Source organism: Leucoraja erinacea, chromosome 21 (assembly GCF_028641065.1).
Source record: "Leucoraja erinacea ecotype New England chromosome 21, Leri_hhj_1, whole genome shotgun sequence".
NCBI lineage: Eukaryota > Metazoa > Chordata > Chondrichthyes > Rajiformes > Rajidae > Leucoraja > Leucoraja erinaceus.
This window is the reverse complement of record NC_073397.1, coordinates 25719083-25735572: the sequence shown is the minus strand read 5'-3', so window position 1 is coordinate 25735572 and position 16490 is coordinate 25719083. Positions and strand designations below refer to the sequence as shown.

The 16490-nt window shown below is 41.5% G+C and overlaps 1 protein-coding gene across 1 annotated transcript; it reads left to right on the top strand.

Moving 5' to 3' along the window:
• Positions 1-1701: 1701 nt before the first annotated feature.
• pfdn4 (prefoldin subunit 4) lies at positions 1702-15302 on the top strand. The gene is made up of 4 exons (XM_055652446.1): positions 1702-1842; positions 10921-11028; positions 11954-12094; positions 14635-15302. The coding sequence occupies exons 1-4, from the start codon at positions 1819-1821 to the stop codon at positions 14764-14766; spliced, it is 405 nt and encodes a 134-aa protein (XP_055508421.1). The 5' UTR covers positions 1702-1818; the 3' UTR covers positions 14767-15302.
• The last annotated feature ends 1188 nt before the right edge of the window (positions 15303-16490 follow it).

Genomic DNA, 16490 nt, shown 5'->3' with positions numbered 1-16490 from the left:
AACTGTCAATTATGTATTGTTATAAATCAATATATATAATTGTATTATAAAGAGACCACCCTCAGGTAACCCGCCTCACCCAAGACATCGAGGACTGCTTTGAGGCAAATGAGAAGGCAGGAGCTGTTCTTATAGATCTGACAGCTGACTTTGACACAGTGTTGCACCGGGGATTAATTGCAAATCTACTTTAGGTGCTGCCAGACAGGCACATGGTACGCTACATCATGGAGCTGATATCAAACTGCAGCTTTGTGCTTAAGACCAGTCATAGACAGCAGAGTAGGCTACGTAGACTGCAGAATGGCTGCTTTTTGATCAATCAACCTTTATTGTCATCTTGCAAAGCAGCAGTTGTACAGTGCAAAATGAGAAGACGTTTCCCAGGGAATACCAGTGCATTGCACATAAAACTTGGTGGGCCATAGGGCCTATTTCCACGCTGTATCTCTAACGTCTAAAATCTAAACCCCCCCCTCTTCCCCCTTTGTACACCCTCCCCTGCCCTGCAATCAGCCTGAAATGTTTAGTTTTGTTTATTGTCACATGTATTGAGGTACAGTGAAAAGCTTTTGTTGCATGCTAAGCAGTCAGTGGAAAGACAATTCACATAGTTTTTTCACACAGAAGGTAGTTGAGGCCAGTTCATTGGCTATATTTAAGATGGAGTTAGATGTGGCCCTTGTGGCTAAAGGTGTCAGAGGGTATGGAGAGAAGGCAGGTACAGGATACTGAGTTGGATGATCAGCCATGATCATATTGAATGGCGGTGCAGGCTTGAAGGGCCGAATGGCCTACTCCTGCACATATTTTCTATGTTTTTATGTTTATAATACATGATTACAATCGAGCCATCCACAAGAACAGATACATGATAGGGGAATAATGTTTAGTGCAAGATAAAGCCAGGAAAGTCCAATCAAAGATAGTCCGAGGGCCTCCAATGAGGTCAATAGTAGTTCAGGATTGCTCTCTAGTTGTGGTAGGATGGTTTAGTTGCCAGATAACAGCTGGGAAGAAACTGTCCCTGATGTGTGTGTGTGTTTTCATACTTCTGTCCATTTTGCCCAATGGGAAAGGGAAGACGAGAGAGTGGCCAGGGTGCGATTCGTCCCCATCGTCACCTATCCATAGTCTCCAGAGATGTTGCCTGACCTGTTGAGAAACTTTGTGCCCTTTTTTTGTAAACCAGCATCTGCAGTTCCTTGTTTCTGCTACTTGGGTGTCCTGGTTGATTATTGCATGGGATTATTACTTAGCAATGCTTTTAAAATGCTGCTCGGCAGCCACCTGATGTCTCAAGGCACTTCGGCTCAAGGATCCCTAGCATGTACCTCCGGGTCCCCTCGAGGTTCTCCTGAAGGGTCCCCTGTGCCTCAAGGGTCACCAGGGATCGAGGACAACCAGCGGTGCTATTGCCGATGGTTACACAAAAAAGCTGGAGAAACTCAGCGGGTGCAGCAGCATCTATGGAGCGAAGGAAATAGGCAACGTTTCGGGCCGAAACCCTTCTTCAGACTATCTTCACACTATCGGTGCTATTGCCGATGGTGGCCAGCGGCGGCGCTGTGGGGCGTACTTTATGTCGGCATAAAATCCCTTTAAATGGCTATCCCTTTAAATAGACGGTGCCATTATTTACTGAGAACTAATATTTGATTTACGTCTTGGTGGCGGTGCATTGTCTGTTTTTGTCGGGCAGTTTTCTTTTGTAAATCCGAAGTTTGATCCGGGAGCTGGGGACCTCGGAGACGGAGCGGCGGCGGTGACGGAGGCGGAGAGGCGGGAGGAGAGGCGGGAGAGAGGCGGAGTCTGGAAATGGCGGCCACCATGAAGAAAACGGTGAGTGGAGGGAGAGACAGAGACAGAGAGAGATGGGGGAGAGGGGGGAAGACAGGGATTGAGAGGGGGAGAGAAGGAAGAGGGAGAGAAGGAAGAGGGAGAGAAGGTGAGGGAGAGAAGGAAGTAAGGATGGTGTGGAGAAGGGAGGAGTGAGAAGCAGATGGGGAGGATGCGAGGGCCGGAGGGAGTGTGAGAGGGGGAAATGGAGAGAGGGTGGGGAGAAGGAATGGAAGAGGGGGACGGAGAGAGCGAAAGAAGGGGGCAGGGAAGAGGGTGCGGGGAGGGTGTGTGGTGTGGAGGGAGAGAAGGAGGATGGGGTTGGGAGAATAGTGGGGAAAGGGGAAAGTAGGGAGAAGATGGGGAGGAGGGGAAGATGGGGAGAGAGTGAGTGGTGGGGGGGGAGTGGGTGAAAAGAAAGAGAGGGAGGTGGTGGAGAGGGTAGAGGTGGGGGAGGAGAGCACGCAGAGAAGGGTAAGGAGAGGACATTTCGTTGTCTCTGTACTGTACACTGACAATGACAATTAAAGTTGAATCTGAATCTGAAAGGGGGCAAGAGACTTGTGGGGGAGGGTGGTGGGTGGGAAAGGAGTGTAGAGGGTAAGAAGGAAGAATGGGGCAAGGGATGGAAGCAGAGGAAAGGATGAGGGGTTAATGGAGGGGGCGAGAGAATGGAATAGGTAGGAGAAGGGTTGATAGGGAGTAATTGGGTGGGAGATGGGGTAGGGTAGAGGTTGGGAAAGGGAAGAGAGGGTGGGTGTGGTAGAAGGGGAAGGGGAGATGGGAGTGAGAGGGATGAAGTGAGACAGGAGTGGAAAGAGGGAGAGGACAAGGGAGTGAAGGGGAGTGGGAAAGAGGGGTGAGGGAAGGGAGAGGAAAGGTATCGTACGGCATGGAAACTGTCCCATCGGCCCACCTTGAATCATTATCCATAACCTTTAAAGTTAATACATTTGTTTGCTGGTCCCAAAAGGTTTGCCGATGTACACCAGTCATTTGCCTTTCCCAATTTCCTACGAGTATATCAAACGTTGTCTTCTCCCTTATAGGGCCCTCTATATGCCCTGAAAGCATTTGACAAATTCCACCCTGTCTAAATCCTGGGACCGTTGAAAGTTAAAATCCCCTACTGTGACAACTTTATGTCTTGCAACTGCCTGCAATCTCTTGGCCTATTTGATCTTCTAATTCTGTTGACTATTTAGTGGCCTATAATACGCACCAAACAAGGTAATCATCCCCTAGTTATTTTATTTCTCAGCTCTTCACATATAGCCTCACTGGGTGAACCATCAGTAAATTGGACGACTGACATGATATTCGCCATGATCAGTAAAGCAAATTGCCGTCCTCTTTTACCCCCACATCTAATTCGTTTGTAGCACCCATACAGTGCCCTCCATAATGTTTGGGACAAAGACCCATCATTTATTTATTTGCCTCTGTACTTCACAATTTGAGATTTGTAATAGAAAAAAGCACATGTGGTTAAAGTGCACATTGTCAGATTTTAATAAAGGCCATTTTTATACATTTTGGTTTCACCATGTAGAAATTACAGCAGTGTTTATACATTGTTCCGCCATTTCAGGGCACCATAATGTTTGGGACACAGCAATGCCATGTAAAAGAAAGTAGTCATGTTTAGTATTTTGTTACATATCCTTTGCATGCAATGACTGCTTGAAATCTGCGATTCATGGACGTCACCAGTTGCTGGGTGTCTTCTCTGGTGATGCTCTGCCAGGCCTGTATTGCAGCCATCTTTAGCTTATGCTTGTTTTGGGGACTAATACCCTTCAGTTTTCTCTTCAGCATAACTAAGGCATGCGTAATTGGGTTCAGATCAAATGATTGACTTGGCCACTCACAAATTGACAATTTTTTAGCTTTGAAAAACTGCTTTGTTGCCGTAGCTGTGTGTTTGGGATCATTGTCTTGCTGTAGAATGAACTGCCACCCAATGAGTTTTGAGGCATTTGTTTGAACTTCAGCACATTGGATGTGGCTATACACTCAGAATTCATTACGCTACTACCATCAGCAGTTGTATCATCAATGAAGATAAGTGAGCCAGTGCCTTTAGCAGCCAGAGTCCAGGTCATAACACCTCCACCACTGTGTTTCACACTGAGTTTCCAAAGCTGATGGAAAGACTAGATTACTACTCTGAAGGTCCTGCTTTTTAACCTTTTGCATAACTCTCTGTATTCATTTCACAGGACCTCCCTTTTCCTAGCTATGACGTTTTGTTCCAACGTGCACAATGCCTTCTGGCTATTTACCCTCCCCTTGAGAATGTCGCTTTGAGACAATCTGGACCCTAGTAGCGGAGAGGCAACCAACCAACCTGATGTGAGAGAGTGATCACATGCTTAGTTTATGAGAGGATCACTCGGTTGTCTGATAACAGGAGAAGGGGAATGGGGGAGATAAATGAGAGGGAGGATGGGAAAGGGGTGAAGGTAATTGGAGGGAGTTAAGGGAGGGAAGGATAGGAGGAATTGAGATGGAGGGGAGAGATTCTGAAAAGCTGAGTCTTCACCACTTTTCAAAAAATAATTTTCAGGTTAGCAATAATCTGGAATTATTGAGCCAAAAATTTCACACCCTATATTTTTTGGCTGTGTTTAGTATGTCATTAGCAAAGACTGCAACCACATGTTTATATCAGTTCTAAAGTGCTGATATGGTGCTGGCTGTAGAGGGCTGGGTAACTTGAATCATAACTTGCACATACCCGTATGTAACTGTGCTAGTGAATTTTCTGGATGTTGCCACCATATTTACTCAATAAAATCTCATACTTGCAATCACCACAACATCTGGGCCATTGCTGAAACGTGTGGTGATAGCTCAGAATTCACTGAAGAAAAGTTTTGTGAATAAAGACAGGCAATCATTGGGAAGAGCGCCTTTCCATGTGACTGATTCACACAAATTGTTCTGGAGTCAGTTACAGTATATAAACTGTTTTTTCCACTGAGTAGTTAGCACGCAAAAAAAGTTTTTCACTGTACCTTGGTACACGTGACAATAAACTAAACCAGCTAGCTGCCTGTCAGCATGTCAACCAGATTCTACTAGCCCCCACCCATCAGGCCACCAAGCTCAACCTCTCAGTACTAAGCAACTGCATCGTCTGCCCTGTTTGCCCAACTCTAGCCTTTTTCGGCAGACTCTGTAAATTCCAGTGAAGAAGACTCCACATTAAGTATTTTGGCAGAGAAATCATCATTTCATTCCTACAGGAGCACCAGGTTCCTAGCAATACTAGTGGATGTCATTTTTTTTTTAAGCTGTAGAGAGGCATCTGGACCTGGAGTCTGCAGACTCCAGGTCCAGGAGCTCTATAATGAATCAGAAGTATGTAGGTTGACAGTAAATGGTGTGCCAGTGTAAATGATAAAAATAATTTAAACAAAATGAAAGGTGCAAATTATTGGGTAGTCGCAGAGCCAGAGTCATAGTCAACCCTGCAAGTCCACACCAACCATCAACAACCCAGTAACATTAACCCTACACTAATTCCATTTTGATCTTCTCACATTCCCATCAATTCCCCCCAGATTCAACCATTTACAATGTTAAATGAAGCATCTGTTGTGGAAAAATTATTTGTGCTGTCAAAATGACAGGTTTTGTACTCAGTAGCTGCCGGTGGAAGTGAGAGGTTGAATTTAAAGTAGGACTTCATGGTGTCAATTGCTGATGAGCCTGAAATGGAATGTGAGTCTCAGCATTTTATGAGTAAATGGAAGAGGAGCCAGCCACATACAAAAATTGCCGTTTGTTGAAAAAGGTGTGAAGCATTTAAATGCCACTTGCCCTGATATTGTTGAAAAATAATGACATTTCAGTACAGCGCACTGTCATTAGTTGCACAGCTGGAATATTAACTGTGCAGCTGTATAACACTTTGATTAGGTCAGGTTTTGTTTATGTGCAGTTTTGGTTGCCACATTACAGGAAGGATATGGAGGCTTTGGAGAGGGTGCAGGACAGGTTCACCTGGATGCTGCCTTTATTAGTCGGTATTTGCTAGGCGAGGTTGGGAAAATTTGGATGTTTTTCTCTAGAGCATTAGACACTGATAGAAGTATGTAAGAAGTGCCATATATAGGGTAGATAGGGTCGCTTTCCTCGGGTTGAATTGTCAAATAGTGAAGAGCATAGCAAGGGACCTGAAAGTTGAAAGGAGATTAGCAAGGCCAATATTTTCTCACAGTATCATAGGTGCCTGGTACTTGCTACCAGATGAGACGGTGGAACCTAATAGGACCATGAAAGAGGCATGTAGTCAGACATATGAACAGGCAGAATATGGATGAATGTAGACCATAAGCAGGAAGATGGAATTAGTTTAAACTGGCATCATGGTCTGCACAGATGATGTGGGCTGAAGGTCCTGCTGATATGTTCTAATTCCTGCTGATAGGGATTTCATGTAAATGGATCTTGCACTTAACTTCCATAAATTACACAAAGCTGCTGCATTGATGCATAGCATGCTCATGAACCATTCACATTGTTCCTTAAGTAATACCCCATTGCTAATGATGGCTAGTGAATTTGGCCTATAAGGTGAGCAAGAACCAGTGGAATCTCAATCCACCTGGTAGTGGATTGAAGAAACAATGAATGACAGATGCTGGTTTAGCAAAATAGTGATGGAGTAACTCCGCGGATCAACGTTTCGTGTTGGGACCCTTCTTCAGAATCCAAATTACTTCAAAGTAGGCACACCTTGAGCAGATTTTGCAGTGGAGCAGACAAAATGAAGAAACAAGGAACTGCAGATGTTGGTTTACAAAAGAAAACAAAGTGCTGGAATAACTTGGAGAATTAAAAAAATAAAAACTTTAAATGTGTATATTTCTTTAGTTTTCATGATCCTAACAATGTTGACTTCAACAATTCACTTCTACTTTCATATGGACATAGTCAAAGAATCATACAGTGTGGAAATAGGCCCTTTGGCCCAACCTGCTCACATCGACCTACATGTCCCATCCACACTAGTCCCACCTGCCTGTGATTGGTGCATATCCCTCTAAACCTGTCCTTTCCATGTACCTGTGTAAATGTTTCTTAAACATTGCAATATTAAACCTTCATTATTTTAATTTTTGCATTTCATTACTTGGAGTGATGCGCTAACAATCAATCCTGTTGTTCAATGTACTCTCAGACATCTTGTTCATTCACACACCCAGAAACATGAAGCTCAATAGTGTTGTGGAAATGGTATGTCCTAATATACCTGCTCCAACATTGTATTAACCATATGATGACTTTGACATGGCTTTCATTGACTTGGAATACAAAATGAAGTGTTGCATTTTACAGTTGACATTTGAGTTTCTGATGCAGCATGGTTAAATAGCTGTCTTTATGTATCTAATGTGAGGAAGTTAAATTCACACACCTTGCCATATTCTACAGACATACAAAAGGGGATGTAAGAAACTGCTGATCCAAAATCTTGAGCAAAAATCAAATTGCTAGAGGAACTCGACAGATCAGGCAGCATTTGTGGAGGGAAATGGATGGCTGACATTTCAATCTGGACCCTTCTTCAACACTGAAGGGTCCTGACCCAAAACATTGTCCATTTCATTCCACAAATGCTGCCCGACCCGCTGGATACCTCCAGCCGTTTTGTTAATAATAATGTGTGTTTTATTAGAAACATAAGAAATAGTTGCAGGAGCAGGCTATTCGGCCTTTCAAGCCAGCACCGCCATTCAATATGATTATGGTTGATCATTCAGAATCAGTACCCCATTCCTGCTTTCTCCCCATATTCCTTGATTCTGTTAGTCCTAAGAGCTATATCCAACTCTCTTGAATACATCCAGTGAATTAACCTCCACTGCCTTCTGTGGCAGAGAATTCCACAGATTCACAACTCGCTGGGTGAAAACGTTTTTTTCTCATCTCAATCCTAAATGGCACACCCATGTTCTGTGAGTGAGTATGGCAGAGATTTAAAATAATATCTGATTTAAATTTGTTCTTGGCAAAGGATAAAAATGTGAAATTCATATATTCAATGGGATTCATCTTCAGATGCAATTTTATCAGAGACAAGAATAGGCAACATTTAGATCATTACTTTAGTTAAAATAAAAGTTTTGCATGGTCTACCTTATAAACTTCCCTTCAGGCTCTTACCAGAGCTGTAACACTTTCTGTCAGGATGTGTGAAGATGATCACTGGAAAGACTGGATGGACTTGGCTTGTACTCGCTAGAATTTAGAAGTTTGAGGGGGGATCTTATAGAAATGTACAAAATTCTTAAGGGGTTGGACTGGCTAGATGCAGGAAGATTGTTTCCGATGTTGGGGAAGTCCAGAACAAGGGGTCACAGTTTAAGGATAAGGGGGAAGTCTTTTAGGACCGAGATGAGAACATTTTTTTCACACAGAGAGTGGTGAATCTGTGGAATTCTCTGCCACAGAGGGTGGTTGAGGCCAGTTCATTGGCTATATTTAAGAGGGAGTTAGATGTGGCTCTTGTGGCTAAAGGGATCAGGGGGTATGGAGAGAAGGCAGGTACAGGATACTGAGTTGGATGATCAGCCAAAATCATAATGAATGGCGGTGCAGGCTCGAAGGGCCGAATGGCCTACTCCTGCACCTATTTTCTATGTTTCTATTACACATTGTAAACTTGTGCTTCAACAACGTATGGGGAGGAAAGTGATTGGGGAGGTGGATAATGGTTGGGGTTTAGTTGGAGAGAAGAGAAAATTGACACTGGCAAGATGCAATAAGTGAACATTTTTACCAGACAAGATACAGATAGTTCTCCGAGACTGCTGTCTTGGAAATTGGGATGTAATTTTTCATTTCTAAGTCCCAGATCAATTTTATGTAAGCCCTTGGTTCTGAGTGCAGTGCTGAATGTTATCGCTCTGATACTGGCTCAGAAGTATTGACAAGTCCGCATTTGTTAGAATTTTAGGTTAATAACCATTACAGAAGTGATTTATTTTGTGTCTCATTGAATGTTTTCACAATGCATTGTCTAACTTTTAGAAAGGTCTCCTGTTTTGTGGTAATTATTCAGTTTTAGAATTGTGCAATTTTTTTCAATAACTAGGTTTCATGATGAATTTACTTTTTGTTTTAGTATTTTTTGGTTTTAGGTTTAGAGATACAGCGCGGAAACAGGCTCTTCGGCCCACTAAGTCTGTGCTGACCTGCTGTATACTAACACTATTCTACACACACTATGGACAATTTACATTTATACCAAGCCAGTTAACTTACAAACCTGTGCATCTTTGGAGTATGGGAGGAAACCGAAGATCTTGGAGAAAACCCACGGGGTCACGGGAGCGTACAAACTCGGTACAGAGAACACCCCTCGTCGGGATCGGGGGGGGTCTCTGGAGTTGTAAGGCAGCAACTCTACTGCTGTGTCACAGTACTGTTTAGCATATATAGATAGAACCTTTGAACCGCAAAATTACTGGCTGTCTATATTGGGGTGACACGATGGCGCAATGGCGGAGTTGCTGCCTTGCAGCACCAGAGAGCTGGGTTTGATCCTGAATGTGGGTGCTGTGTGTATGGAATTTGTACGTTCTCCCGTGACCACGTAGGTTTTCCCCAGATGCTCCAGTTTCTTCCCACATTCCAAAGACATACAGGTTTGTAGGTTAATTTGGCGACGGTGAAAATTTGTAAACTGTCCCTAGTGTTTATATTGTAGGATAGTACTAGTGTGCGGGATTTGCTAGTCAGCACAGACTCAGTGGGCCGAAGGACCTGTTTCTCCACTGCACCTCTAAACTAAATTTCCTAGCTAGTGATACCCTTTTCGTGGCATAGGTTGGCCTTATTAAAATTATAATAAGATGCGTAAAGGCTTGATATTTAGATGGCAAAGCTTTAATTTTTAACTGCTTAGCTAAATCTCTGGGTGACAGTGTGGTGCAACAGGTAATGCTGCTATCTCACAGCACCAGTGATGCAAGTTTGATCCTGACTGGGAATTCATTCTCCTTGCAGCTATGTGGGTTTCCTCTGGGTGTTCTGGTTTCTTACCTGTGCCACAGACATGCTAGTCAGTAGTTTAATCGTCTATTTTAACCTACCTCTTGTGCTGCTGGGGTGGTGGAAGTATCCGAGGGGAGTTGATGGACATCTAAGAAAGAATAAGCTACAGGAAATAAGTGGGCCAAACACGGGCAAATGGGGACACAAAGTGCTGGAGTAACTCAGTGGGTCTGAAGGGCTGTATGACCCAATGACTAAATTCAGGAATGGGATTGATGGCATTGCTCTGATAACTAGCATGGATTGATGACCAAATGGCCTCCTTTGTTGTTAGGCAATAATGAATTATCATTTGTCATGTTTACAATTCTGTAACTTATTGAATATCCATCTCTACATTCTCTAAGATAAAACCTTGCATAAAACATCACATAATTGTGCAGTTTGCAAACCTCATTCTCATCTTGACTGAAATAATCTAGTCTCTGCATAAGAAAGTCAATTGAATTTATACTTCAGCTATTTGTAATTGTGTTGCAATTGCTTTTGTCTTCATTACTATGCTGAAACTGTTGCTGTTAGCTGTCTGCAAGACCAAGATTTAAGGATTTCTCCATCATCTGTAAATTTTCTGTTTCCAATAACTGTCCCTTTCATTTGCAGTGAGCAATTGGACATTCCACTGTGCACACCAGAAACAATCTCTGTAAAAACAATGCATATTGTATGTGGAAGTTACTCAGGCTTGAAATATTGAAAGCTTTTGGTTCTCCAGTTTTTCAGTAATTAAAAAAGAAAAATAATTTTAGTTTTTTTAAACTCTCATTGTGAAGAGCATTTACTAGATATGGTTTCAAACTAGCACAAACACAGAGGGATGATATAAGCTATCCAGCATTCTGCAAATGTACACTTTTGTTGATTAATTAGTTAGCCATGAGATCCAACTTGTCAGATGTTCCCCACTAAATATTGTGTAAAGCAGTTTAGTTGTCTGGATGCTTAAATCTGCTGCATTGTTTAAATGAAATGTGTGTATAAATTAACCATGGAAATATATTTTGCTTCTAGGCAGTAGAAGATGTTAATGTTACCTTTGAAGATCAACAGAAAATTAACAAATTTGCAAGAAATAATAACAGGCTCATTGAATTTCGGGAAGAAATAGAACTGAAAAAGGTAAAAGCAAACTTTCATTCCATTCAACAAATTAAAAATGTTTGAAATATTATCCTGTATGCATGAAATTAATCTTTATTATTTGGCACAAATGTACTAACTGAGATAATTTTTAAGAGTGAATGATATTACATTGGTTGCTATTATTAAAATTACAGTGAAAAGAACACGCGAAGTTGAGGTGGGGATTTTGTATCTTCCATATTTAACTCCATGCCTAGCAGTAAAGGGGGGGGGGGGGGGGGGGGCAAGGGTAGTATTAGATGAGCAACAATGCCTGGACTTTTGGTTATAGTACAGCAATGTTGAGCTTTATTGAAGCGAGCAACCAAATGGCAGTGTCCAATATACATGCGAGAATATCATTCATCTTGGTGCTAGGTTGCAAGTGTCACTGTCTGACATCTGTATCCAGCCTCCGTTGTCAGTGGTGCTATACAGTGATTTTTGAGCAATGAATAGGGAGGAATAAAAAAATCTGTGTGTTGGTGCTATGTAAAAAACAATCCTCTGTGATTCTGCCTCGTCTATACCAGGTTAGGATCACAATTCTCATCTAGGTTTAAAAAATGATTAAATATTCCATGGTTAATCATTCAACGCATCTTTGACTGCATAGAATTTATCACGTAAAAGTGGTGGCTTGTTTTGGAGATAAATGTTTTGGGGGTAATTATCTAGTAATATGGTAATTCAAATGCACTACCTGAGCTGAAGATTTTTCTAATTGTTTACCACCACTTTAGTAAGTTTGCAAATAAAAATCGGGTGTGCCTCCTTAAATGGCAACTAATCATTTTGGGACCAAATTTATTGCAAATAAACTACTATGGAGATACATTAACACCTTTAGTACTGCAGCATGAGCAATTATCGTACATGCTTTTTAAAATATCATTGATCCTCCTTCATGTGATGAAATTAGAAACAGCTACAGAACTTAGAAGATGCATCCGATGATATCATGATGCTTGATGAAGATGCTGTGCTGGTGCCGTACCAAATTGGAGAAGTATTTATTAGTCACTCCCAGGATGAGACACAGGAAATGCTGGAGGCTGCAAAGGTAATAATCAATCAATCAATCAACCTTTATTGTCATCTTGCAAGCAACAGTTGTACAGTGCAAAATGAAAAGACGTTTCCCAGGGAATAGCGGAGCATCGCACATGAAATTTAAAACGTTTCACACATAATAACACTCAAAACAATACCCTGGCTGCTTGGATCTTGCTGTATTTAGACAGAAGTTAAAATAAATACCTGCATGTAATTACTGTAATTCTATGGTCTGACAAATCTGAACTAGGCAAGTGCAGTTGACATTGGGGGGATGCATTGAAGATTTGTTTTATTCTCTAAAATAATTTAAAAAGATTAGACCACATGGATGCCAGTAAGTTGTTTAATTTTGATTATGGGCTAAGAGGAAAAATGAACACAAGAAAAATTTACATGTTTTGTTTTAACTAAACTTTTCAAAGTGCTTTGTGCACTGTTAATTTAGAATGTTACTGCAGTTGTTATGCAGGCAGACACGTTTGCTAGGTGGTACATTCAAATAAATAGCAGTGAACTGACTAGAACTCCTTCCCCGATTTAGAGTGTAGAGCCAGCGAGATTGCATACTCAGTTGGCTTGTTCTGGCCACAGGCAAATTGTGCTGGGTCCAGCTTCTTGTTGAGGTAGGAGTTGATATGCGTCATAACCAACCTTTCAAAGCATTTCATGACTACGGATGTTAATGCTGCTGGTCGGTCATCATTGGGCATGTCACCTTGCTCTTCTTGGCCACTGGTATTATTGATGCCCCCTTTAAAGCAGGTGTGAACCGCAGACCTCAATAACAAAAAGTTGAAAATGTCTAGAAAAACTCCAACCAGTTGGTCCCTACAGGTTTTGAAAATGCGACCAAGTATACAATCAGGTCCAGACGCTTTCCGAAGGTTCACCCACCTGAATGATTTTCTAATGTTGGCCTCTGTGACTGAAATTGTAATACCATCGGGACTGATTGTAGTCAGAGGGGGAGAAAGCTGGACTGGGCTGCATCCACAGCTCTGCAATTTATTGTGGTCTTGGGCTTTCTTCTAACTTTATCATTATCATAATCGTAATTTATTAGCCAAGTATGTTTTGCAACATATGAGGAATTTGGTTTGCCATTTAGTCATACCAAAAAAGCAACAAGGCAAACAACTACCTAATAATTTGACAGAAACATCAACCACAATGGCTGCTCCCCATTTGTGATGCAAGGCAATAATGTCTTGTCTTCTTTCCTCCTTTTCCCCCGCGGTTGGGGGAGTCGAACCATCCGTAGTCGGGGTGATCAAACCTCCCGCAGCCAGCGATTGAAGCTCTCATGGTGGTTGAAACTCCCACGGCTTGGAGCTCCCGAAGTTGGTCTCTAACCAGGGACCGTGAGCTCCACGTTGTTAATGTAATGCGTCACACCCTCATCGCAATCAATCTGAAGAAAGGTCTTCACAGGAAACATGGGGTGGAAGATTGTAACCTTCATGTTGTCCGCCCTGTTTCGACGAATGCAATCAACCCGGAGTGCACAATCAAATAAGATCAAATAGAACAAGTTGTCCTACAGCTTTAGGCTGTGTATGTCATATGCAAGAAGAAGAAGAGAGGAAACATGTTCTCCACAGATGCTGCCTGACCTGCTAAGTTACTCCAGCACTTTGTGTATTTGTTTGTTAACCAGCATCTGCGGTTCATTGTATTCCCTTTAGAACAGAGAGGTTAAGCCACAGCTGCTGGACCAAGAACAGTTTGGGTCACCACACGATAGGAAGAAGGCAATTGCACTGGAGAGGATGTAGAAAGATTCACTAGGATGTTCCTTAACATGGAGGAGTGTCAGTTATGAGGAGATAATGTATTGGCTGGCTTTGGTTACCTTAGAGTGGTGGAGGTGAGGTTGAACTAACACTATTCAAAATTACGAGGGTCGGAAATAGGGTCGATAGTGCAAGAATTTCCCTGTAGAAGGTGTATGAGATTTAAAGGGGATATGAGGAAGACATTTTTCACCCAGCGAATGGATAGAATCTGGACAGCATTACCTGAGAAGATGATGGCGGTGGCTACTCTCACACACTATTTGAAAAGTATCTGGCTGAGTACTTAAGTTGCCAAAACGTAGAAGGCCGCTGACCAAGTGCTGGTAAATGGTATTAGTTTAGGTGGATATTTGGTGTTCAGCAAGGTCATGAGAGACCAAAGGCCAGTTTATGTGGTTTGTAACTACAAATCTGTTTTGTTGGTTCTTATTTTCCATGCATAGACAGAGACCATTATCATGCCGAAGGTGGTGCTACCTGACAGTCAGACGACCCACTTTACCACCATACTCGGAACTCCACCTATAAGTTATCACTGGCAGCATTATATTTTATTTGTCTTGGTAATAAAGTGACTCAATGAGTCAATATTATTAACTCCTCCAGTTTTGTTTAAGATATTGAAATAACTCCCCAATCTCTCCACTGCTTTGTGACCCCAAGTAAATGGATGTAGAAGGTTTTGAATTAATATGGCACTTTCATTTCTTAACTGTACCCTGACAAGAGTCTCAACTTCATTTTTCAGCAAAGTCTTCAAGAAGAGATCCAGGCTTTACAGTCTCGTGTAGAAGCCATTCAGCAAATGTTATCCGATCTTAAAGTTCAGCTCTATGCAAAATTTGGAAACAACATTAACCTTGAAGCAGATGACAACTGAGCTGTTTATTTTTACCAGTCACATCTCATTCAGTTGAATGATTAACTTTTCAGATTGGACAGCTATTGCAGTTTGTTTTAGGAAATGGCAATATAAAAAAAAGTCATCATTTTGTTAATTATTATGGGACTATCTTTTAACATTTTTTGATCTACAGCCCCATTTATTTGATAGAAATTTTTTTTATACTTGCTTGCACTCGTTATTTATTTGTTACGGTGATTTCACACTTTTGAAATGTCTGTAAAACATTTAGATTTGAAATCCTGTATTAGAAAAAACAACACGTTCATCTACAGCATTCAAACTCAAGTCTGTTATTTTGAATGCAGTATTATATGCAGACGGTGTCCATTCTAGTCAACCTGCACAATCCACCTTCCCAATAAAAGAATTAAGTTGTCACAATGTTAAAGTCTGTGTATTTGAGCATAATTGAATTCCTTGATTTATTATAATATCATAATTTGATGTGGGTATGTTATGATCATTGAAACTTTAACATTTATGGAGAAGAAGAATTAAAAATCTTGAATTACTATGCTTATCCATCCTGATTTATCAGTAAGCACTTCGAAGGAGCAGTTGCACAGTTATTCTTAGTTTGTATAAACACGTTAAAAGCATAGTTTTCTTGCCTTTTGTTCTATAAACCTGTGACTGGAGAATTGTATACACTGGACAATTGATCTTTACATAATCCCTTTTTCTTAAAAAACAAGATATTTACATGCACAACTGGAAAATTGCAGCCATGGTATTAAAATAACATTACCGTTAGGAAATAGAATCAGCAGAAGGATGAAAAGGGCTTATCAATGTGAGCAGGAGTGACCACGGACAAGTAGAACTCCCAACCGATTTAAATGAAATTTGAGTAAGGAAAATTTAATTGTTTCATTAAAAGATGCAATGCTGTTTACCTCGATTGCTCCCTTTGGCCAAACCTTTTGGTGGAAATTTCTCAGTGACCAATAATTCACTTTCTCTACAACAATGTAAGTTAAGTACCTACCCAACTGACCTTCCAACTGGAGTTAGAAGTCCTTCTATATTCTCCCTCCGAGCATTCTTCTCTATATTAATATGTGTACCAGATTTCCTTCCAATGTTCTGTATATCAGCAGGAAATTAAGCTTTGTTTTGGAAGGAAAGATTGTCTTCCTGAATAGCACACTGGTAATGTAGAAGTGAGAATTCAACATAGAGCACAAAGCATAGAAAAATACATGATGAAGCAGATGCAAGATAAACTAATCTCATCTGCCTGCACTAGATCCATAGTCCTCCATTCTTTGCATATCAATGTGCCTCTTAATCACCACTGTCTTGACTTATCACGTCTAGGGGTGGGTTACAGGCACTCACCACCCTTTATGTAAAAATACTGGTCCTGCACATCTTTAAACTTTGTCCATCTCACCTTAAAGCTATGCTCTCTGGTCTTTGATATTTCCAGCCAGCGAGAAAGGTTCTGACAAAGTCTTACAATTTTGTTGACTTCTTTCAACCTCCAGCTTTCCATCGAAAACAATTCCACTTTGCCCAACCTCTCCTTGCAGTTAATACCACCTAATCTGCACAACACTCTGGTAAACCTCTTCTGCACCCTCTCCAACTCCCCTGCATTCTTCCTGTAATGGGGCAACCAGAACTGCATGGAACACCCCAAATGCAGCCCAACTGATCTTATAGAGCTGCATCACAACTTCCTGACACTTATA